The sequence below is a fragment of the Herpailurus yagouaroundi genome, unplaced genomic scaffold, assembly GCF_014898765.1.
Source record: "Herpailurus yagouaroundi ecotype Mexico unplaced genomic scaffold, PumYag 163, whole genome shotgun sequence".
NCBI classification, from domain to species: domain Eukaryota; kingdom Metazoa; phylum Chordata; class Mammalia; order Carnivora; family Felidae; genus Herpailurus; species Herpailurus yagouaroundi.
In genome coordinates, this window is record NW_024412404.1 from 28,737,285 (window position 1) to 28,760,262 (window position 22,978).

At 37.9% G+C, this 22,978-nt stretch overlaps 2 protein-coding genes across 6 annotated transcripts in view; both read left to right on the plus strand.

The window, feature by feature from the left end:
- The window catches only part of LOC121036947 (olfactory receptor 6C74-like), an 81,085-nt gene extending 62,580 nt beyond the window's left edge, over window positions 1–18,505 (plus strand). For 2 of the 5 annotated variants that reach the window (XM_040485770.1, XM_040485767.1), the window contains exons 4-6: window positions 5,057–5,193; window positions 7,180–8,166; window positions 17,454–18,505. In XM_040485770.1, coding sequence (XP_040341704.1) covers window positions 7,205–8,166; window positions 17,454–17,520 — 1,029 coding nt within the window. In that variant the 5' untranslated portion in view covers window positions 5,057–5,193; window positions 7,180–7,204 and the 3' untranslated portion in view covers window positions 17,521–18,505. Of the gene's footprint in view, window positions 1–5,056; window positions 5,194–6,943; window positions 8,167–17,453 lie in introns of those variants that run through there. The other 3 variants (XM_040485768.1, XM_040485771.1, XM_040485769.1) reach the window with 3 other exon arrangements.
- Window positions 18,506–18,609: 104 nt separating this feature from the next.
- LOC121036949 (olfactory receptor 6C74-like) lies at window positions 18,610–20,998 on the plus strand. Its single transcript, XM_040485772.1, has one exon. It carries the CDS (start codon window positions 18,901–18,903, stop codon window positions 19,861–19,863), a length of 963 nt encoding a protein of 320 aa, XP_040341706.1. The 5' UTR covers window positions 18,610–18,900; the 3' UTR covers window positions 19,864–20,998.
- The last annotated feature ends 1,980 nt before the right edge of the window (window positions 20,999–22,978 follow it).

A 22,978-nucleotide genomic window follows, 5' to 3' on the forward strand; every position in this document is an offset into this window, starting at 1 on the left:
AAGCTACCTAAGTGTCCATCCATAGATAAGTGGATAAAGAAGCTTTGGTGCATACACACACATACACACACACACACACACACACACACACACACACAATGGAGTAATACACAGGCACAAAAAATGAAATATTGCCATTTGCAACAATATGGATGATTTAGGGGATATTGTGCTAAGTGAAATGAGTCATTCAGAGAAAGACAGATACCATATAATTAACTTATATGTGGAATTTAAGAAATAAGTGAACAAAAAAGACAAACAAAAAACCAGACTCTTAAATAGAGAACAAACTGGTGATTGCTGGACAGGAGGTGGCAGGGCGAGGGGCAGGGGGGAATGGGTGAAATAAATGAAGGGAATTAAGAGTACACTTTCATCATGAGCACTGAGTTATGTATAGAATTGTTGAATCACTATATTGTACACCTGAAATGAATATAACACTGCATGATAATTATACTTGAATAAAAAATGGTTGAAAATTTAAAAAAATATAAGAAAACTACTGTATAATCCAATGATACTACTTCTGGATATATCTCCAAAGGAGTCGAAATGAAGATATTGAGGAGATATCTGCACTCCCATGTTCACTGCAGCGTTATTTATTATAGCCAAGTGTCCATTGATGTGTCCATTGATGGATGAATGAATAAAGAAAATGTGCACAGCTTTCTGTATGTTAATCATAATGGAATAAAGTGGCTTTAAAAAAGAAAATTGCACTTCTTTGATTCAAAATTTTACTGAATAGTTTTAATAGATGAGATGAGTAGAATATTAGACATGCCAGATGAAAAATTAGCATATTTGAAGATATAGAAACTTAAAAACACACACACAAAGAAAAAATAGTCCAACTAAAATGATAAGAGCAGCAGTGAAATATGGGACAAATTCAGGCAATCCAACGAGCATATAATTCGATTTCTGAAACAGAAGTTTATATGTGGAGAGGGATGACAAAAAAAGATTTAAGGACACGATGGCCAAAATTTCCCAAATTTTCTGAAAACAGAACCAAAGGTCTCAGCAAAACCCAATCACTAGAAACATGAAAAAATCCACACCAAAATGCATAATACATTGCTCAAAACCAGTGATAAAGAGAAAATCTTAAAAACAGCCAAAAGGAAAAATTACATGTTTCATACTGAGGAACAAAGATAAAGATGACATAAAATTCTCTTTGGAGAGACGTAAATGACAATGCAGTGATACAGGCACTTTTGAAGGACTGTGAATACAAATCTGCCAACCTAGAATTTGATACCTGTAAAACTGTCAAAAATGAAGGCTTACAAAAGATAAAAGGATTAATCACTAGCAAGCCTACAGAATAATAGCTAATAAAGTCAGTCCTTCCAAGAGAAAGAAAATTACACCAGATGAAAATATGCAGAGCTATGAAAAAGAATGAAGAGCACTGGAAATAGTAACTATATGGTGGGTATTTAAGGTATTTATTTTAATTATTTAAATGTCTGAAAGATAATAGACTCCACAAAAATAGTAACAATGCAGTGTGGAGTTCATAACATACGTGGAAGGAAAATATATGACAATAATATCATAAAAGCTGAGGGGGTAGAAATAGAAATATACTATTATAAGTTTCTCATATGTGAAGTGGTAAAACTATCACTTGGAGGTAGGTAATGATAAGTTAAAGATGTATACTGTAAACACTAAACCAACCACTGAAATAAAAGTAAAAAGTTATAGCTAAGAAGCCAACAGAAGAGATAAAATGGAATTATCACAATGGGGCAGTAGGAAACTTGGATTGATGTATATCTTCATTATATTCATTATGGTGGTGATTTCATCAGTATTTAAACATGTGAAAATGCCATGCCAAGTCCCTGGAAAAGGCTGGCTGGGCTGCTGAGCCTGCTGGGCCAGACAATAAGAGGCCAGCATGGAAACATATTAAGATGAAGAAACTAGCAGAGACATCAGCTAAAGTAGGTGACATCAGCTAAAGTAGGTAACTTCAGCCCTAGGAAGATCAGCCCTTAAAAAATGTGAGAGGTATCTAAACAGTTACTGGCTGATGAAAGTCAGAGCCAGACAGCCAACCAGAGAAAGGTGTAGCTGTAAACTTAAGTACTGAGCATCTTAAAGCACAGTCCAAGCAGACAGCATACTGGGATGGTGTTTCAAAACTACCAGGACAGGCCTGGAACTTCCTTCAAGCCATGAAGCTGGGGGGGAGAAACCTTCTACCATAGCAACTGCAAAGAGCCAGATATCACAGAATTTGTGAAGCTTATGAAGAAGGCTTACCCAGACCACACACAGTTTGAGAAAAACAATCCCCATTATGACCCATCCAGAAAAGAAGACAATCCCAAATGATCCAGGGTAGATGTACAATTTGTTCCAGCGATAAAGCATTTCATTACCCTGACTGAACTCAAAACCCATCACGAAGCCATTAAAACAATATGGCTCTCTTAGGCAAACCATAAAAGAGACTCTTAACTACAGAGAACAAACTGAGGGTTGTTATAGGTGGGGAATGGGCTAAATGGGTGATGGAGATTAAGGAGAGCACTGTTGTGATGAGCACTGGGTGTTGTATGTATGCGATGAATCACTAATTTCTACTCCTGAAACTAATATTACACTATATGTTAACTAACTGGAATTTGAATAAAAACCCAAAACATTAAAAAAATAACATGCCAAAATGTATCAAATTATACACTTTATGTCCATTTATATCAATGATCACTTAAAGCTGTTTAAAAGATAATAGAGCTGATTGTAATGCAATATTAAAAATGCATGGTGAATTCAAAAGAAAATAGGAAAGAAGAATATGCAATATATAGCAGGGGACAAATAAAAGGAAACATCAAGATGGTAGTTAGGGCACCTGGGTGGCTCAGCCAGTTAAGTGACTGATTCTTGATTTTGTCTCAGGTCATGATCCCATGGTCATGAGATCAAGCCCTGCATCAGGCTCAATGCTGGGTGTGGAGCCTGCTTAAGATTCTGTCTCTCCCTCTCCCTCTCCCTCTACCCCTCTCCTCTCTCTCTCTCTCTCTCTCTCTCAAAAATAAAAAGATGGTAGAGTTATATCTAACCTTATAATAATGACATTACATGTAAATGGACTAAGCACTCCAATTAAAAAAGGGGACAGAGAGAGAGAGAGAGAGAGAGAGAGAGAGAGAGAACTACATTGGGTAAAAAGGAAGACCTTACCATGTGCTGGTTATAAGAATAACGTTTAAATATATACAGTAAGAAATTCCAAGAAACATCAAGCAAAAGAAAGCTTGTGTGACCATAGTAATATATATTAAAAAAATAGACTTCACAGTGTATTTTCAGAGATTAAGAGGTAAATTTATAATGATAAAGAAATGAAATCACCAGGAAGACATAATTTTATATGTATATTCACATAATGATAGAGCTTAAAATTCATGAAAGAAAAGTTGGAAGTACTAAAGTAAAAAGATCCACAAATATAGAGGTTTTAACATCATTATTTCAGTAATTAATACAACAAACAGACAAAAAAATCAGTACACAGAGATTTGCATGACTATCAACTAAGTGCACTTAATTGATAATTGTAGATTGTTATATTTAGCACCTGAAGATACACATTATTTTCATGTGTACATGGAAATTGCACTACTAGGTATTTACCCAAATGATACAAAAATATTTATCCAAAGGGATACATGCACCCTGATGTTTATAGTATCATTATCAACAGTGGCCAAATTATGGAAAAAGCCCACATGTCCATAGACTGATGAACAGATAAAGAAGATACGGTATATATATACAGTGGAATATTAGCCGTAAAAAAGAATGAAACCTTGCCATTTGCAGTTATGTGGATGAAGCCAGTGTGTATTATGCTAAGTGAAATATGTCAGTTAGAGAAAGACAAATATCATATGATCTCACTCATATGTGGAATTAAGAAACAAAACAGATGAATATATGGAGAGAGAAAAAAGAGAGGCAAACCATAAGAATGACTCTTAATTATAGAGATCAAACTGAGGGTTGCTGGAGGGGAGGTGGACAGGGGATGGGCTAAATGGGTGATGGTATTAAGGAGGGCACTGTTTTATAGTTTGATTTGAACAGCGGTTACATGGCTATTTATATGCTTAGAAAATTATCAACCTGTACAATTAAAATTTGTTCATTTTACAGAATGTAAATTATACCTCATTCAATAAAATACCAAGTTAAAAAGGGAAACAAGCAAAGACAATTGTAAAAATTTAAGCTTGTCTTTCTTGACATATGTAATTCGGGATTTTGTAAATTTTACCACTCTAGACCACTCGTGGAAAATATACCTTTGAAGACTTGTACAAAGAATTGTGTGGGCTATTGGTAATGACAGTTGTATGTTACCATATGCAGTGAAATGGCAATTATGTTATATTTCTGCTGAAATTTCTCATTTCCAAATATGGACAATTAAATGTCCTCTGGGACTCTTATGATTTTAGTTCCTGCTTCCTTTTTTTATACTCCTCTAAATGAATTCTCAGTGTTCCAGAGGTTTGTCCTTTTGGACCCTGTGTGTCTCATTGGGGATGGTAAATAATCCTGTAGTAAATATATCATCAGGGCATTTGAATGTATTCTCATTTATGACTGCAATGATCCTCAGCTACTCTGAAAGGTGGGGAGCAACTGGTTGATGGGAAAGTGACTAACAAGTCCAAAGGAAAGTGACATTTGTTGTCTCTTCTTCCTGACTTTCTTGTGGTATGGATGCATAACTGACCAAATTTGATGTTTATGATGGACTGGGTCATCGTATGCCATAGACTGGATATAAATATGTTCAGGAATTTTAAATGGTTGCATCAGCAAATTCTGGTGCATATTTGTGATACTTTCTATTGTCTTGATCTAGGATTTATCAGTCCAGTTGCTATAGGGGAAAACTATGACTGTCAATCCTCCAGAGTTTAGAAATCTGTCTTCCATGAAAAAAAAATCAGCCTTAATCATTTCCTATTAATTTAAGACATAAGGCATTTATTGATTTCTTCAATAGTTCAAGGAAAAGTATGTCTCATTTAAGAGTGTTCTTCCCCACCCTGCGTTCCATTAGCCTAGGAGAAAATTCCTGGCTTGTCGGAAGAAAAGAGAAGCATATTGTCAAAGAAACTGTTTCCTGTAAGCTGCTTCTTGGTAAGTACTTGACTATGAGGATACTTGCAACCTAACAGGTCACATATTTAAAGCAGAGACTTGTTATGTTTAAGTTTGTATTGCGGGTCATGCATAGTTACTGTAATAGGTTTAGCTAAATCAAAGAATTAAGTAAAGTACAATTTAATTATGGTGACTTACTCACTAGAGCACTGATTTCCAATGGATGCCCAGATTCGTTCCCCAAAGATTACATATCAATTCATCTGGCTTCTAGGTACACACTGGCATTAACAAAACAAAGCAAAACAAAACAATGTTCCTCTAGTGATTGCAAAGGGGATACAGGTGTAATTCCATCACACCAAAATCTTCTGGTGTAACAAAAATATTCCCAGAAAACAATATTGAAGGGTAATTTATGACTAAGAGCAGAAGGAAGAATTTTTCTGTCAGGTGGGTAGAGTGAGAGGGAAACTGACTCACCCATTAAATGTTTATTCATTGATTCTGAACAACCAAGTCATGTAACCATGCCTCTAGCCCCCAACCTTTAGACATGGTTTCTCTTAAACCCAAAGACTGGGTAGTTATGAGATATTGTGATAAACTAGGTTTCCTCCTTACTCTTTTTTTGAATATGAAATTTATTGTCAAATTGGTTTCCATACCACACCCAGTGCTCATCCCAACAGGTGCCCTCCTCAGTGCCTATCACCCACTTTCCCCTCCCTCCCATCCCCCATCAACCCTCAGTTTATTCTCAGTTTTTAAGAGTCTCTTATGGTTTGCCTTCCACCCTCTCTAACTTTTTTTTCCCCTTCCTCTCCCCCATGGTCTTCTGTTAAGTTTCTCAGGATCCACATAAGAGTGAAAACATACGGTATCTGTCTTTCTCTGTAGGACTTATTTCACTTAGCATAACACTCTCTTGCTTTCTCTTAAGGTCTTGGGTATAGAACTCAGGCTGAACAAACTTCAGGTCAGGAAAATAACTGGTTTGGAACATGCTAATAGGAAAACGATCTCCTTGCCAATTTCATTTTCTTTTCGTTTCTTCTTTTCTTTTCTTTTCTTTTCTTTTCTTTTCTTTTCTTTTCTTTTCTTTTCTTTCTTTCTTTTTCTTGTATGTATGTATGTATGTATGTATGTATGTATGTATGTATGTATTTATAGAGTGTGCACAAGTGGGAGAGGGGCAGAGATAAAGAGAGACAGAATCCCAAGCAGGCTCCACACCATCAGTGCAGAACCTGATGTGGGGCTGGAACTTATGAACTGTGAGATCGTGAACTGAACCCAGATCAAGAATTGGATGCTAAACCGACTGAGCCACCCAGGGCCCCCCCCCCACAGTTTCTATTTCCAGAGGACTGAAGTCAGTACATAGGACAGCTTCATATATTGCATATTATACCTGAAGTATAGAAATTAAAACTGTGACCCCATAAAAATATCTTTGTGGGATGATAATCTTCATTGTTATCTGTTAGTTTTATACATTATGTGTAAACAATAATTTTCAATTTGCATTCTTTACCTTATGGACTTATTAAAAATATTTTCCGGGGAGCCTGGGTGGATCAGTCGGTTGAGCATCCGACTTCGGCTCAGGTCATGATCTCACAGTTTGAGTTCAAGCCCCACGTTGGGCTCTGTGCTGATAGCTCAGAGTCTGGATCCTGCTTCAGATTCTGTGTCTCCATCTCTCTTTGCCCTATCCCCACTCATGCTCTGTCTCTCTCTGTCTTAAAAATAAATAAAATATTAAAATATTTGCCAAAAAAGTAAAGTTGCACATTAAAATTTATTTTCAAAAATAAACAATAAGCCTTCAATTTTTACAATTTAATAATAGAAAAAGTTCAAAATCTTTTATAATACAGCATTTAAATGATACAAAATAAGCCCTCATTCAGAGTTGTAGCTGCAAGTAGTAGTTATTTTTTTAATAGTGGCCATGATTTAAATTTTTTATTCTTTGATGATAGGAATCACTTGATGATAGTGTTTTCTGTTTAACAGATCCAACAGAGTTGATGACAGAGAAATGGAGATAAACATGGAGGTGAGGAATGAGACAACAATCCAAGAATTCATTCTGGAAGGGTTTCCTGCCATCCAGTACCTGGGGAACATCTTCTTCCTGATGCATCTGCTGGCATATCTGGCCTCTATCACAGGAAATATGGTGATCATCATTATCACTTGGGCTGACCATCGCCTCCAGACACCAATGTATATTTTACTCAGCACTTTCTCCTTCTCTGAATGCTGTTTTATTACCACAGTTATTCCTAAACTGCTGTCCATCTTTCTTTCAGGAAGGCAAACAATTTCCTTTACTTCTTGTCTCACACAAGCCTTTTCTTTTCTGTTCTTTGGGTCAATAATTTTTTTCCTGATGGCTGTGATGTCCTTGGATCGATACCTGGCCATTTGCAAACCTCTGCACTACCCGGCCATCATGAACCTGAGGGTTAGTTTCCTTCTGGCTTTCTTCTGCAATGCTTTGTCCTTCATCTTGATCACTGGTCTGGTGCTCAAGGTTTCTCAGTTATCCTTCTGTGGCCCCAATGTCATCTCTCATTTCTTTTGTGACCTCGGCTCCCTGATTCATCTCTCTTGTTCTGACACTGGGTCTGTTGAAATATATGTCCTCTTCCTTGCTCTGCTTGTCATTCTGATATCTCTCATTTTAACCATCATTGCATACAGCAATATAGTGGTCACAATTGTGCGACTTCCATCAGCCAAGGAGCGACAGAAAGCTTTCTCCACCTGCTCCTCTCACCTCATCGTCCTCTCTCTGATGTACGGCAGCTGTGTCTTTATATACGTGAAACCAAAGCAAACAAACAGGCTGGACTCCAACAGGGAGGCTGCCCTTGTGAACACAGTGGTGACCCCACTGTTGAACCCTGTCATCTACACTCTGCGGAACAAGCAGGTCCACCAGGCTCTGAGGGATGCTCTGTCCAGGGTGAGGTTGCAGAAACAGAGCTTTGGAGGGTAAGTGGATCTTCTTGGTCTTCTAGTTCAATTTCCCATTATTGCAGAAATCTTTCCTATAGAATCTCTACATATAGTGATCTAGCATATGCTAATTTCATCTAGATGGGTACTATCTTACTTTGCAATGCAATACTTTTCACTATTTGAAAATTCATCTTAGTTCTCTATATTATGCTGAAGGATATCTTGATTTTCTACTCAGTGGTCTTTTATGAATTCAATTCAAACAACTAGGTTCTCTGTGGAGAACCTAGTATACATAAATCATATAATTTTTTTAAGCTAAGAATTTAAAAAGTTGTCAATAAAATAATAATAATAATAATTGCTGGTACATTCTTATGCTTGAGTTTTCTGATACCTAAGAAAACATAGAAAACATTACCATTTTATGTATTCATGGTTTGAAATTTTAGAAACAAATTGTTCCTGAAAATTACATAAAGTCATATAATAGCCTAATGAAAATTAATGGTATTTCATTAATTGTATCTTTTATGTAAATGAACCAGCAGTAAGCTGGTTCTTTCTTTGGGTCAATTGGTTTTAGAGGCATAAGTAGCTTAGGGTAACCTAGAGGTGGTTAGGCACTTTGACATTGTCATCTTCTAGTGTATCAAATGTAACCAAAAAAATTGTCTTTAATTCTTTCTTGAAACATAAATAAAAGGCAAAACTTTTTAATTTGTTCAACTTTCCCCCTGTAATTGATATTGCCAAGCCTTGGTCCCAGTAGGTTACTGAAAAATAGGTGATCGCACTACCAGATTCTCTCCCCACATGTAAGAGATATTTTCTCCCAGTGTGATTTTAGGTGTGGGAGCTGCCACCATCTTTCAGGTTAAGCTAAATTATGGTCAACATTTTATGCAGCAAACTAACAGAACTGATAATTAGGAAAGTTTAAAAGGGAAATGAATGCATTGATAATTTAAAAATGGATTAAAATTGGGTCAGTTATTGTGTTTGTAGCTTCTTGGAGTAGGTGGCTCCCTCCCCACTGAAGACAATTGGCCCTAATGGGAAGTAGTACCTGTCACATCTGACACGACATGTACATGGTGTGCATTTGATTTTTACTGTGTCTGATTTGATTGTGTATATTCCTTTCCTGCTTGATTTGAGAATTCCTTATATTTAAGGCATATTCTGATTAGGAAGAACTTTAGACTATCAAAGAATGTTGAGTGATTTAGATTTTTATGTCTGGGAATGGTCTGATTATAAACTGTCCTGGGGGTTATGGTCTTCCAAGGACTGTTGTGTCTATGTCCCTCCTTTCTCCAAAGAAGAATATAATTTCTGAACCTAATCTAAAGGCAGGGAACTCCTGAGAATTCTCTGCTTTTGGTTTCTGTGCATTAGATAAAATAGCCACCTCTTCCAATTTTCATAGCCTGACCTCATGAACCAGACTAGTGTAGGAGATGAGCCTCTAGGTATTTTTGTAGATGCTATTTATTAAGTTGAGGTAGTTACCGTGTATTCCTAGCTTATTATGAGTTTATTTTTGTTTTTTATCATGAATGAGCAGGGAAGATACTCCTTGCTCGACTCAGATGAAGCCACTAGAAGAGGTATGTTTTTTCTGTTGGTATTTGGATGGAGTAGGGTTAGTATTGATAAAAATTCTGTTATTAGGGCATTCTTCTCCAAGTTTGGGTTAGGGGGAAAAGTTTTTTTTTTTTTTTTTAACTATTTAAAAGAATCTGTCGGTTCTGAGTTGGAGGCTTCTGAAGCACCCTGTCTGGGATATATGAAAGGCAATGAGGTATCTCAGTATGTGGATCCTGAGAAACTTAACAGAAGACTACGGAGGAGGGGACAGGGTAAAAGTTACAGAGAGGGAAGGAGGAAAACCATAAGAGACTCTTAAATACTGAGAACAAACTGAGGGTTGATGGAGGGTGGGGGAGAGGGGAAAGTGGGTGATGGTCATTGAGGAGGGCACCTGTTGGGATGAGCACTGGGTGTTGTATGGAAACCAATTTGACAATAAATTATATTTAATATAAAAAAATTTAAAAAAAAAGAAAGGCAATAAAGAAACCCAGGGAAATGACTGCCATATCATTCCTCAAGTCCCAAGGTCCCTAGGCCATCTACTATCTTCTTTCTATTTTTCAGAATCTTTCTATCATTCTTTGTTGTGTTATGTCCAGGGTATTCTAATTTAAAGAGGGAAGACCTGGGGGGGAAAGGGTTATTTCACCTCGGTGGAACAGAAAGTCCTTAATGAACTCCTTGAAACCAGTTATTTTAGAATGAAAAGTATTACTTTGTTAAAGATGTTTCTCATATGACAGCCCATGAAAATTGAAGGATTGATTCACAGAGGAAACTTCTTAGTATTAGTAGGTATACAATTTGCAGAGAAGGTGTCAATTTCAGGAGAAATAAACTAGGGAGTTGAAAAAAATTCAATGTTTTGGTTTGAGTTACTCCAGAAGCAGACCCAGAAGCAAGAATTTGAAGACAAGTAGTTTACTGGAGAGTTTATTCCATGAATGACCAGTAGGGAGGAGGGAAAGTGCTATAGTGAAAAGAATTTTGTATTACCAAGCCAGTTACCCTTCTGGGAAATTGGAGCCCAATCTCACTGTGGAATTCTGTGTAGCAGTATAATACATTCTTATGAATTATTCAAACCCAGAAGAAAAGAAGATGGGGTATGTATATAACAATTCTGCACCCATCATCCATTGAGGATTGCTTGTGGGAGTGTTCTTTCGCTAGCCCTTCTGGCTTGTCTTATGCACAGAAAAATGTGCTCCAGGGCCAAAAATAGTGCACTGACAGAGTTTGCAGGAATTTATAGTAAACAACCTATAGGCTGCCTGTCAAGTTGAATCCAAGGTAATATGGGTGAGGCCTAGCAGTGTCTTCTTCAATCCACCCTTTACACTAATTAGATTCACTTGCCCACCACCTTAAATTCACACTGTTAAAAAAGAATCAGTCAGAAATGAAGAATGCAAAACCTGAGATTGGAAACAGGCTTGATGCAATGAACAGTATGCTGGAAGAAACAGAGGAATGAGTTAGTGATATAGAAGACAAAATAATGGAAAATAAGCTGAACAAAATAGAAAAGTAAAAAATTATAGAATATGAGAATAGACTTAGGGAACTCAGCAACTTCATCAAACACAATAACATTCATATTATAGGAGTACCAGAAGAAGAAGAGAGAGAAAGGGGGGCAGAAAATTGAGGAAATAATAGCTGAATATCTCCCTAATCTGGGGAAAGAAACAGATATCCAAATCCAGGAGGCACGGAAAGTTCCCATCAAAATAAACAAAAGTAGGCCAACACCAAGATGTATTGTGGTTAAATTTGCAAAATACAGCAATAAAAAAAAAATCCTAAAAGCAGCAAGACAAAAGAAGTCCTTAACTTACAAGGGAAGACTCATAAGGCTAGCTGTAGATTTCTCAATAGAAACTTGGCAACTGGAAGGGAGTGGCATGATGTATTTATAGTACTGCATGGGAAAAATATGCAGTCAAGAATGCTTTATCCAGTAAGGCTATCATTCAGAATAGAAAGAGAGATGAAGAGTTTCTTAGACAAACAAAGACTAAAGGAGTTCGTGACCACTAAACCAGCCCTGCAAGGAATATTAAAGGGGACTCTTTGAGTGTAAAGAAACACCAAAAGTGACAAAGATGAGAAAGAATCTCCAACAGCAATGACAAATCAAGTAATAAAATGTCACTAAATACATATCTATCAATAATTACTCTGTATTGGACTAAATTCTCTAACCAAAAGACATAGGGAGCCAGAATGGATCAAAAAGCAAGACCCACCTATATGCTGCCTAGAAGAGACTCATTTTAGACTTAAAGGCACCTGCATATTGAAAGTGAGGGGATGGAGAACCATTTATCATGCATATAAATCAAAGGAAAGCCTGAGTAGCAATACTTATATCGACAAAATAGACTTTAAAACAAAGACTAGCAAGAGATGAAAAAGGGCACCATATCATAACAAAGGGGACAATCCAACAATGAGATATAAAAGTTGTAACTATTCATGCACCCAACATGGAGACACCCAAATATATAAAACAATAACAACCATAAAATAACTCATTGGTAATAATACAGTAATAGTAAGGGGCTTTAACACCACCCTTACATCAATGTACAGATCATCTAAACAGAAAATAAACAAGGAAAAAATGGCTCTGAATGATACACTGACCAGATGGACTTAGAAATATTCACAACATTCCATCCTACAACAGCAGAATACACATTCTTTTCGGTGCAAATGGGATAGTCTCCAGAATCCATCACATATTAGGTCACAAGTAAGGCCTCAACAAATACAAAGAGACTAGGTGCAAATGGGACATTCTCCAGAATAGATCACACAGTGGTAGCAAATCAGACTTCAACAAACACAAAAAGATTGAAATCATACCACGCATTTTTTTTCTGAGCACAATACTACAAAACTTGGAGTCAACCACAAGAAAAAGTTTGGAAACCCCACAAATACATGGGGGTTCAAGAACATGCTACTAAAGAATGAATGGGTCAACCAGGAAATTTAAAAAGAAATTTAAAAAGTATATATGGATACAAATTACAGTGAAAGCACAGTGGTCCAAAACTTTTGGGATGCAGCAAAAGCAATTCCAAGAGGAAATTATATGGCAATACAGGCCTAACTCAAGAGTCAAGAAAAATCTCAAATAAACAGCCAAATCTTACACCTAAAGGAACTAGAAAAAGAACAACAAATGAAACCTAAAGCCAGCAAAAGCAGGGAGATAAAGATTACAGGAGAAGTAAATGATATAGAAAAGCCCCCAAAAAGAGTAGAACACATCAGTGAAACTAGGAGCTGGTTCCCTGAAAAAATTAGTACAATTGATAAACCTTCAGCCAGACTTATCAAAAAGAAAAGAGAAAGTACCCAAATAAATAAAATCACACATGAGAGAAGAGCAATAAAAACCAACACCACAGAAATATAAACATCCAGAAGAGAATATTATGGGAGTGCCTGAGTGGCTCAGTCAGTTAAACGTCCAACACTTGATTTTGGCTCAGATCATGATCTCATGGTTCATGAGATAGAGCCCTACATCAGGTTGCGCACTGACAGTGTGAAGCCTGCTTGGGATTCTCTCTCTTCCTCTGCCCCTCCCCTGCTCATGAGCATGCACTTTCTCTGAAAATAAATAAACATTTAAAAATAAAATAAATCACATTTTTTAGAACAACAAAAAAGAAGACAGTATTACAAAATATTATATTCCAATAAATTGGACAATCTGGAAGATATGGATAAATTTTTAGAAACATATAAACACCCCAAACTGAAGCAGGCAGAAATAGAAAACTTGAACAGACTGATAACCAGCAAAGAATTTGAATCAGTTATAAAAAAAAGTCTCCCAACAAAAAATTCCAGGGCCAGATGGCTTCACGGGTGAATTTTAACAAACTTTTAAGGAAGAATTAACACCTATTCTTCTCAAACTGTTCCAAAAATAGAAATAGAAGGAAAACTTCCAAACTCATTCTATCAGGCCAGCATTATCTTGACACCAAACCCAGACAACGATTCCACTAAAAAGGAGAAATACAGGCCAATGTCCCTGATGAACGTGGATTCAAAAATTCTAAATAATGAAAGACAGATATCATATGTTTTCACTCATGTGGATCTTGAGAAACTTAACAGAAGACCATGGGGGAAGGGTAGGGGGAAAAATAGTTACAAACAGAGAGGGAGGGAGGCAAACCATGAGAGACTTTTAAATACGGAGAACAAACTGAGGGTTGATGGGTGTGGGGGGAAAGGGGAAAAATGGGTGATGGGCATCGAGGAGGGCACTTGTTGGGATGAGCACTGGGTGTTGTATGTGAGCCAATTTGGTAATAAATTATATTTAAAACAAAAACAAAAATTCTAAATAAAATAATAGCAAATTGAATCCAACAATACATTAAAAGAATCATTTACCACAATCAAGTGGGATTTATTCTGGGGCTGCAAGGGTGGTTCAATATTTGCAAATCAATGTGATATACAATATTAATAAAAGAAAGGATAAGAACCATCCGATCCTCTCAATAGATGCAAAAAAAGCATTTGACAAAGTACAACATCCATTCATAATAAAAACCCTCAACAAAGTAGGGTAAGAGGGAACATACGTCAACATTTTAAGGCCAAATATGAAAAACCCACAGCTAATATGAACCTCAATGGGGAAAAACTGAGAGCTTTTCCTCTATGATCAAGAATAAGACAGCAATGTCCTCTTTCACTGCTGTTCTTTAACATTGTACTGGAAATCCTAGCCTCAGCAATCAGGCAACAAAAAGAAATAATGGCCCCCATATTGGCAAGGAAGAAGACAAAGTTTCACTATTTGCAGGTGACATGATACTCTATAGAGAAAACCTGTAAGACACCAACAAAAAATTGCTAGAACTGACTTACAAATTCAGTAACATTGCAGGATACAAAATCAAAGTATAGAAATCTGTGGCATATCTAGACACCAATAATGAAGCAGGAGAAAGAGAAATTAAGAAATCAATTCCATTACCAATGCAACAAAAGCAATAAGATACTGAAGAATAAACCAACCAAAGAAGTGAAAGACCTGTACTCTGAAAACTATAAAACACTGATGAAGAAAACTGAAAGGACACAGAGAAATGGAAAGACATTCATGCTCATGGATCGGAAGAACAAATATTGTTAAAATGTCTATATTACCTATAGGAATCTACACATTTAGTGTAATCCATATGAAATTACCAACAGTATTTTTCACAGAGCTAGTACAAACAATCCTAAAATTTGTATGGAACCACAATAGCCACAGCAACCTTGAAAAGGAAAAGTAAAGATGGGGGCATCATGATTCTGGATTTCAGGTTATATTACAAAGCTGTAGTAATTAAAACAATATGGTAATAGAGCAAAAATAGACACATAGATCAATGGAACAGAATGGAAAATGCAGAACTGAGCCACAACTACGTGGTCCATTAATCTTTGGCAAAACAAGAAAGAATAGCCAATGGAAAAAAGACAGTCTCCTCAACAAATGGTGTTTGGGAAAACTGGACAGCAACATGCAACAGGATGAAACTGCACCGCCTTCTTTCACCATACAAAAAGATAAATTCAAAATGGATGAATGATCTAAACGTGGGACAGGAAACCATTAAATCCTAGAGGAGAATACAGGCAGTTACCTCTTTGACATAGGCCATAGCAATTTCTTTCTAGAAATGTTGCTGAGGCAAGGTAAAAAAAGCAAAAATATTGCATTGAGACTGCATCAAAAAACATGAAGAAATATTGGTATTGGAGAGCCATGAAGGCACTATCCAGAAAAGTGGAACAATTTGAAATATTTGTTAGTGTCAGTTCACCACCCCTTATGCTAGATACAAAGTGTAATTAGTTCAGCTCATTTCTTTGAGTGTCCCCTTTCTAAACCTTTCCATCAAACCACATGGAGACCCTCTCCTCCCACCCTCCCACTGTCATGTTGGCATTGGTGCTCCCCAGGTGTAAGGTATTTCTGCACCATGAATATGGCACTGAATAAAATTAATACCCCATGCAAAGGATCCCTTATCTGAGCATTAAAATGTATAGTCTCACTTTGCTCCGGCTTCTGTAACTCATCTCCCATATTCTTTATTTTTCCTAACTTCCAACTGAGAATATTACCATGGAGTCCAGGTTTGGCCTGGATTGAAAGCAAAGTGTGTTGATGGAGAGATGTTATAAAAACGATTTTGTCTATTAGTGGGAAGGTGGAACCCACATGAAACTCGGGAAAGTTTCTGTAATATTTGTCTTGACCTTGTAAGTTCAATACTTATGAGGGAAGATTCAAGCAGAACAAATTTCCATACAGCTACCATATACCCCAGGGTTGCCTGCAAATACATTTGGGAGTGTAGTCCACTTCTCTGTATTTCAATGGGAAGCCAAGGCCACGGAAAAATGGATCACTCCTGCCACTGCAGCTTAGCTGAGGTACCGAGGAGAGGAAGCAGTTTTTCAAGCCAATCGTTGCTATGGATACAGCTTCTCCACCCTAAGGCTCACATCTCTTCCTCTATGCCATCTAGAAAGAATCTGAGGATCCACTTCCCAGATACTTTCAAAGAGAGAGGGTCCTGCCAGGCTAGAGATTTTATAGAAATCACCAAGTATTCCTTTTCTTCCCCGAAGAGAAAGAAGTGTGTGCTTTCCTTTTCAAGGAGATTGTGGAACAAAATTAAGATATCTTTTAGATGAAAATATGCAATGAAAAGAATCATAACATTGGTAGAAGCATGAAGAATGATTGACCAAGAAAGGTGGACTTCACCAGTATCTTCCCAAAAGACTGATGAAAGCCAGGGTGTATGCTCTGGCATACACCACATGTAGAAAATTGTACTCTGGACTTGTACCTCAAATTAGCAGCAACATTCAGCTTGGGATTTTAGAAACCCTTGGGAAATTGTCATATAGTTTTCTTGAAAACTCTTGGCAGAGAACAGTGTGGACATCTGGGAATCAGTGTCACCATAAATAATGAGAAGATAAATAAGGGTTGCCCTAGTAACTTGTTCTCAACAGTGACCAATTAGCTGCCCCCAGGACACCAGCCGTGCCTTTACTTTCTGCCCCTGTGTCTTCATCATCTAGTAAAATTAGGGGGCTGCACTCTCTGCTCACTGGCTGGGTCCATCCTGTTTGGTGACCAGTCTTGTATAAAAAATATCAGAGAGCCTCAGACTTGCATGTCAGCAGATTCTCATTGTCAATGCAGTAAAACAAGGATGCTTCTCGAAATGGAAAGGTGAAGATATGATGGAGGAGCATGGTGGAGTACAAGGTATCTTGGAGCAGATGCACCAGTGACAGTGGAGCACTATGGCAGAAGGACCTTGTCTCAGGACCCAGGGATAAACCTATAAGAAGCCGGTGAATGAGGTAGACCACAATGTTGCATGTTAGGCGGACTTTTACCCACTTGGGAGAAGAACCCTAAGTCTGAGATTCCAGCTCTAGCCCAGAATTGGCGGTAGTGAAATGTGGTTGTTTTACTCCAGCTGCTCCTTTCTGGGGTTTCAGTGGTCAAGGCTGCCATGTAGCCTTGCTGTGGTACGAAACATTTTGGGCTATAGAAAGAGGGCTTTGTCAGCCAGACACTGGCAACATGGGATGCATATTCACCCTACTGTAGGACAACAGGCTATGATAAATGCATTTCCTCTCTCCTTTCCTCTCAGCCCACAGCAAGCTCTCCATTTCTTGGAAGATAATAGTTGCAAGAGGAGGAAGTCCTGCCTGCCATGAGGTGACTCCTATGTGTGACTGGCCTCAGGGACCGTGGTGATTTGTGGACTTACTGGGGACAACTGGAACAGAAGCAGAAGCTCCTTCAGGCTGGGGGTAAGCACTCTGGTTTCACAAGCAGCACTTTAGGGGATCTGGCCCACAATGGGTTAGTGAGAGTGACACATTCCACACTCCCAGTGTTTAGCCTATTTTTGAGATACTAGAGCCAAACACCATCTTAAGAAAAGTCATTGATTGAGAGGACTGAAGAGAGAAGAATGTTCACTGAGTTTCATGGAAGAGTCAGTGTATGTGTGCCAGGTTCCCAGAATATCCTCTTAAGTAGGTTAATCCTGTGACCTACTGTCAGTCCCACCGCCCTCACAGGCCAGCATGAACCCAAGGGGTGGGTGGTCAATTCTGGACTTACAGTTCATGTCCTGTTGTTGAGCAGCACCCAATGTCTCTGGTCTCTAGTTTCTTCTATAAAATTCTTGAGCTAAAGTAGATGCTCTCTAAGCCCTGTGTCATTCCACAGGCCAGTAACTCATCAGTGATTATAACTAAGGGTAGAAACAAGTAAGCTATGAAGCTAATCTTTCACTTAAGGTTAAGAAATCATCAACAATAAATTTACTCCCATTTTAAAATATTTTGTCACCGCATTTGGAAACAGCAGGTACTCTGGAGTCAGGTATTCTGGCTAAAGTCCCAGTTATGTGACCCAAGTTCTCTGGAACTCTCTAAGCCTCAGTTTCCGCTTCTATAAAATAAGGGGTTCATGGTTATTGTGAAGAGTCATAGAAATACTGAATTTCAATGACCCAACACAGAACAAGCATAGATCCTCAACAGATGATGATGATGACAGCTTGGACAACAGAATGTGTTGCATTATTAAAAGGGATATTCAAAGGGAATGTTACTAACATCACTCTTATGTTTACTTACAAACTGATAATATCATTAAAAACAATAAAATATATAACTACAAAAATGTCAATAACCCTGCCTACGGCTGATGCTATATTTAAGCATTATATTAAAGATCATAGCATTACAGTTAGACTTGAGGAGCAACAGGAAACATTAGCATCATATGTCAAGTGAGTTACACGCTTTAATTCTCACAAGAACATGAACAGGTAGATCTTATCAGTTTCATTTTGCTGAGGGTGAAAATGAAGTTCACAAGGTTAGCTAACTTTCCAAAGATGACCCATCTCAGGGGTTAGAACACACTGTTGAACTAGTATTGAATTCAGGTCCATCTGATTCAAGAACCAATTGACTAAACTACTTAGCCATCAGTCTAGCCACCTTCTTGGATAGGCAAATACCTTAAGCATGCTCCTCTAAAAGCTTGTGGTTGCTGATTTTGGGTTAAGACCAGCAGGGATGATGCTGTGGAAAGAGATGCCCATGGAAATGGGGAACGGGACCACCGTCCAAGAATTCACCTTGGAGGGGTTTCCTGCCATCCAACACCTGGGAAAGGTCCTCTTCCTGGTGCACCTGCTGGCCTACCTGGCATCCATTACAGGCAATGCTGTCATAGTCACCATCACCTGTGCTGACTCCCGGCTCCAGACACCTATGTACTTTTTCCTCAGCACTTTCTCCTTCTTTGAGTGTTGTTTCATAAGTGCTGTTATTCCTAAGTTGCTGGTCATCTTTCTTTTAGGCCGCCAAACCATTTCCTTTCTTGCCTGTTTCATACAAGCCTTTGTGTTTGTCTATCTGGGAGCAGCAGGTTTCCTCCTCATAGCAGTGATGTCTGTGGATCGGTACATGGCCATTTGCAAGCCTCTGCATTACCCAACCATCATGAACCTCAAGACTTGCTTCCTCTTGGTCACTGCCTGCTTCACTTTGGCCTTCATTCTCATCACTGGTCCACTAGTAATGGTTTCCCAGTTATCCTTCTGTGGCCCCCATGTCATTCCCCACTTCTTCTGTGACCTTGGTGCCCTGATTCATCTCTCCTGTTCTGATACAAGGTCTGTTGAAATGTTGGTCTTTGTCCTTGCTTTGTTGATCCTTTTGACATCCCTTATCATAACCGTCATCGCATACGGCAACATAGTAGTCACAATTGTGCGACTCCCATCAGCCAAGGAGCGACAGAAAGCTTTTTCCACCTGCTCGTCTCACCTCATTGTCCTCTCCATGATATACGGCAGCTGTGTCTTTATATACGTGAAACCAAAGCAAATGAACAAGCTGGACTCCAACAGGGAGGCTGCCCTTGTGAACACAGTGGTGACCCCGCTGTTGAATCCTGTCATCTACACTCTGCGGAACAAGCAGGTCCACCAGGCTCTGAGGGAGACAATGTGCAGAATGAAAATATCAAGATAAAAAAATTATATGGCCTTGGCATGGAAGTCTTCAGAGAATCATCGTCTTCATTCTCGCCAATGTGACATCCATAGGGTTGTAGTGCTGCGTCTCTGGCAGATGTCACTTCCCCTTTGTACATCCCTAGCAAAACAGAAATCTATTTTCTAGGCCACATTTTACTTGGATGTGCAAAACTATCTCTCCCTAAATATCCCACATATATGTTTTGAAAATGTTTATTTCTGTAATTTGAGAGAGAGAGATGGGGGGCAGGGAAGCTCAGAGAGAGAGAGAGGGAAGGAGAGAGAATCCTGACAGGGTCCAAACCCCACATGGAGGCCCAATGTGTGGCTGGATCCCATGACTGTGAGATCATGACCTGAGCCCAAATCAAGAGTCAGACACTTAACCAGCTGAACCACCCTACTGTCCCTAAATATTCCACATATTGATGACAATCGATTAATTGCAAGATCCTTTACTGAATTTTGATTCTTATCTCTGATATAAACCATGTGCTTGAAATTTCTAAAATGTAGTGGTTTATACTCTTTTTATTTCATTTCTATCTAGCCATGAACATGATTCAACAGAATTAATAAATATTTACCAAAGGCATTTAGATAGCTAAAATGATAGATGCTTGTATATTAGGTTGTGGTTATGAAGAAAATGACAGAAATAGTACCAATGCTTGGGTCTACATTCCCTTCATCCTTAGCCCAAGGAAATAATGGTCATAGCACCCATTACCTTGGAATATATATGGTTTGCATCAGGTGTGCTCTTAAATGCTGTCCTTGGCCTTTAGCTTAGCTACATACATAGGCATCATTCTCATGCTGGAGAGGAACAGAATTGTTCTCAGTCTTAGAACATTCTGTAAGGATAGGGAATAACCACAGCATGTCACAGCTGACCAATGCTGCTATTTGCCTAAATTATTTATTCATAATCAGCCCCTCAGATGCATGAATACTTATGATTTGTTCCTATATAAAAGCTGTTACCACAGAATGTTTGTGTCTTAGTATAAGGGAGCACATGTTTCATATTTCTGTAATTTCTTCCAAAGTCTAAGTTGGTGTAATCTAAGTTATTTGCCTATCTTCTTCACATTACTGATGAAAATAAACAAATTAAGCCTTTTTTCCCCCGGCTGACTTGTGTTGTCAATGATAAGGTTTTGTTCCGATTGATAACCTATTTTAAAACCAATATTTCCATCAACTCAATCTTTAAACTTTGTGTACCTTTAGCACTTATTTTCCAGCTAGAATGTGTCTCCTATTTCTTCAGAAGAACCATCTCTAAAAATATTAACAACACAAGAAACAACAGCCTTGGCAAGGATGTTACGAAAGTGGAACCCCCTTACAATGTTGGTAGGAAAGAAAACTGGTGCAGCCACTCTGGAAAACAGTATGGAAGTTCCTCAAAAAGTTAAAAATAGAACAATCCAGCAATTGCACTACTAAGTTTTTACCCCCACAATACAAAAATATTAATTTGAAAGGATACATGCACCTCAGTGTTTGTTGCAGCATTATGAGTAATAGCCAAGCCAAATTATGGGAAGAGCCCAAATGTCCATCAACTGATGAATGAATAAAGAAGAGGTGGCATGCATATATGTGGAATATTACTCTGCCATAAAGAGAATATAATTTTGCCATTTGCAATGACATGGATGGAGCTAGAGAGTATTATGCTAAGCATAGTAAATCAGTCACAAAGACAAATACCATATGATTTCACTCATATGTATATTTTAAGAAGCAAAACAAATGAGCATAGGACAAAAAAAAAAAAAAAAAAGACAAGAAACAGACTCTTAACTATAGAGAACAAACAGATGGTTACCAGAGGGGAGGTGGGTGGAGGGATGAGTTAAATAGGTGAAGGGAATTAAGAAGTGCCCTTGTCATGAGCACTGGGTGATGTATGTAAGTGTTGAATCATGAAATTGTACACCTGAAACTAGTATTACACTGTATATTAACTAACTGGAATAAAAATACAAACTTAAAAAATAAAAAGATTAAGGTAATTATTTTGTCTGCTTTTTATTATTATATTTTATTCTCAAGTTAGTTAACACACAGCATAGTCTTGGCTTCAGGAGTAGAACCCAGTGATTCATCACTTACATGTATCACCCAGTGCTCATCCCAACAAATGCCCTCCTTAATACCCATCACCCCATTTATCCCACATCTCCCAAACCCCCAAACCCATCGACCCTCAGTTCTCTGTATTTAAGAGTCTCTTATGGTTTGCCTCCTTCTCTGTTTTTATCTTATTTTTCCTTCCTTTCCCCTATGGTCATCTGCTAAGTTTCTCAAATTCCCCATATGAATGAAATCATATGATACATGTCTTTCTCTGACTTATTTCACTTAGCATAATACCCTCCAGTTCCATCCATGTTGTTGCAAATGACAAGATTTCATTCTTTTTGACTGCTGAGTAGTATTCCATTGAATACATATACAACATTTTCTTTTTTTTAATTATATTTCATTTTTTAATTTACATCCAAATTAGTTAGCATATAGTGCAACAGTGATTTCAGGAGTAGATTCCTTAATGCCCCTAACCCATTCCTTAATGCCCACAACCCCTCTAGTAACCCTCTGTTCTCCATATTTAAGAGTCTTTCATGTTTTGTCCCCCTTCCTGTTTTTATATTGTTTTTGCTTCTCGTCCCTTGTGTTCATCTGTTCTGTGTCTTAAAGTCCTCATATGAGTGAAGTTATATGATATTTGTCTTTCTCTAATTTCGTTAACCCTCTAGTTCCATCAACATAGTTGCAAATGGCAAGATTTCATTCTTTTTGATTGCCGAGTAATACTCCATTGTATATATATATACCACATCATCTGTATCCATTCATCCATCAATGGACATTTGGGCTCTTTCCATACCTTGGCTATTGTTGACAGTGCTGCTATAAACATGGGGGTGCAGGTGCCCCTTTGAAACAGCATACCTGTATTCCTTGGATAAATACCTAGTAGTGCAATTGCTGGGTTGTAGGGTAGTTCTATTTTTAATTTTTTGAGGAACCTCCATACTGTTTTCCACAGTAGATGCACCAGTTTGGATTCCCACCAGCAGTGCAAAAGAGAT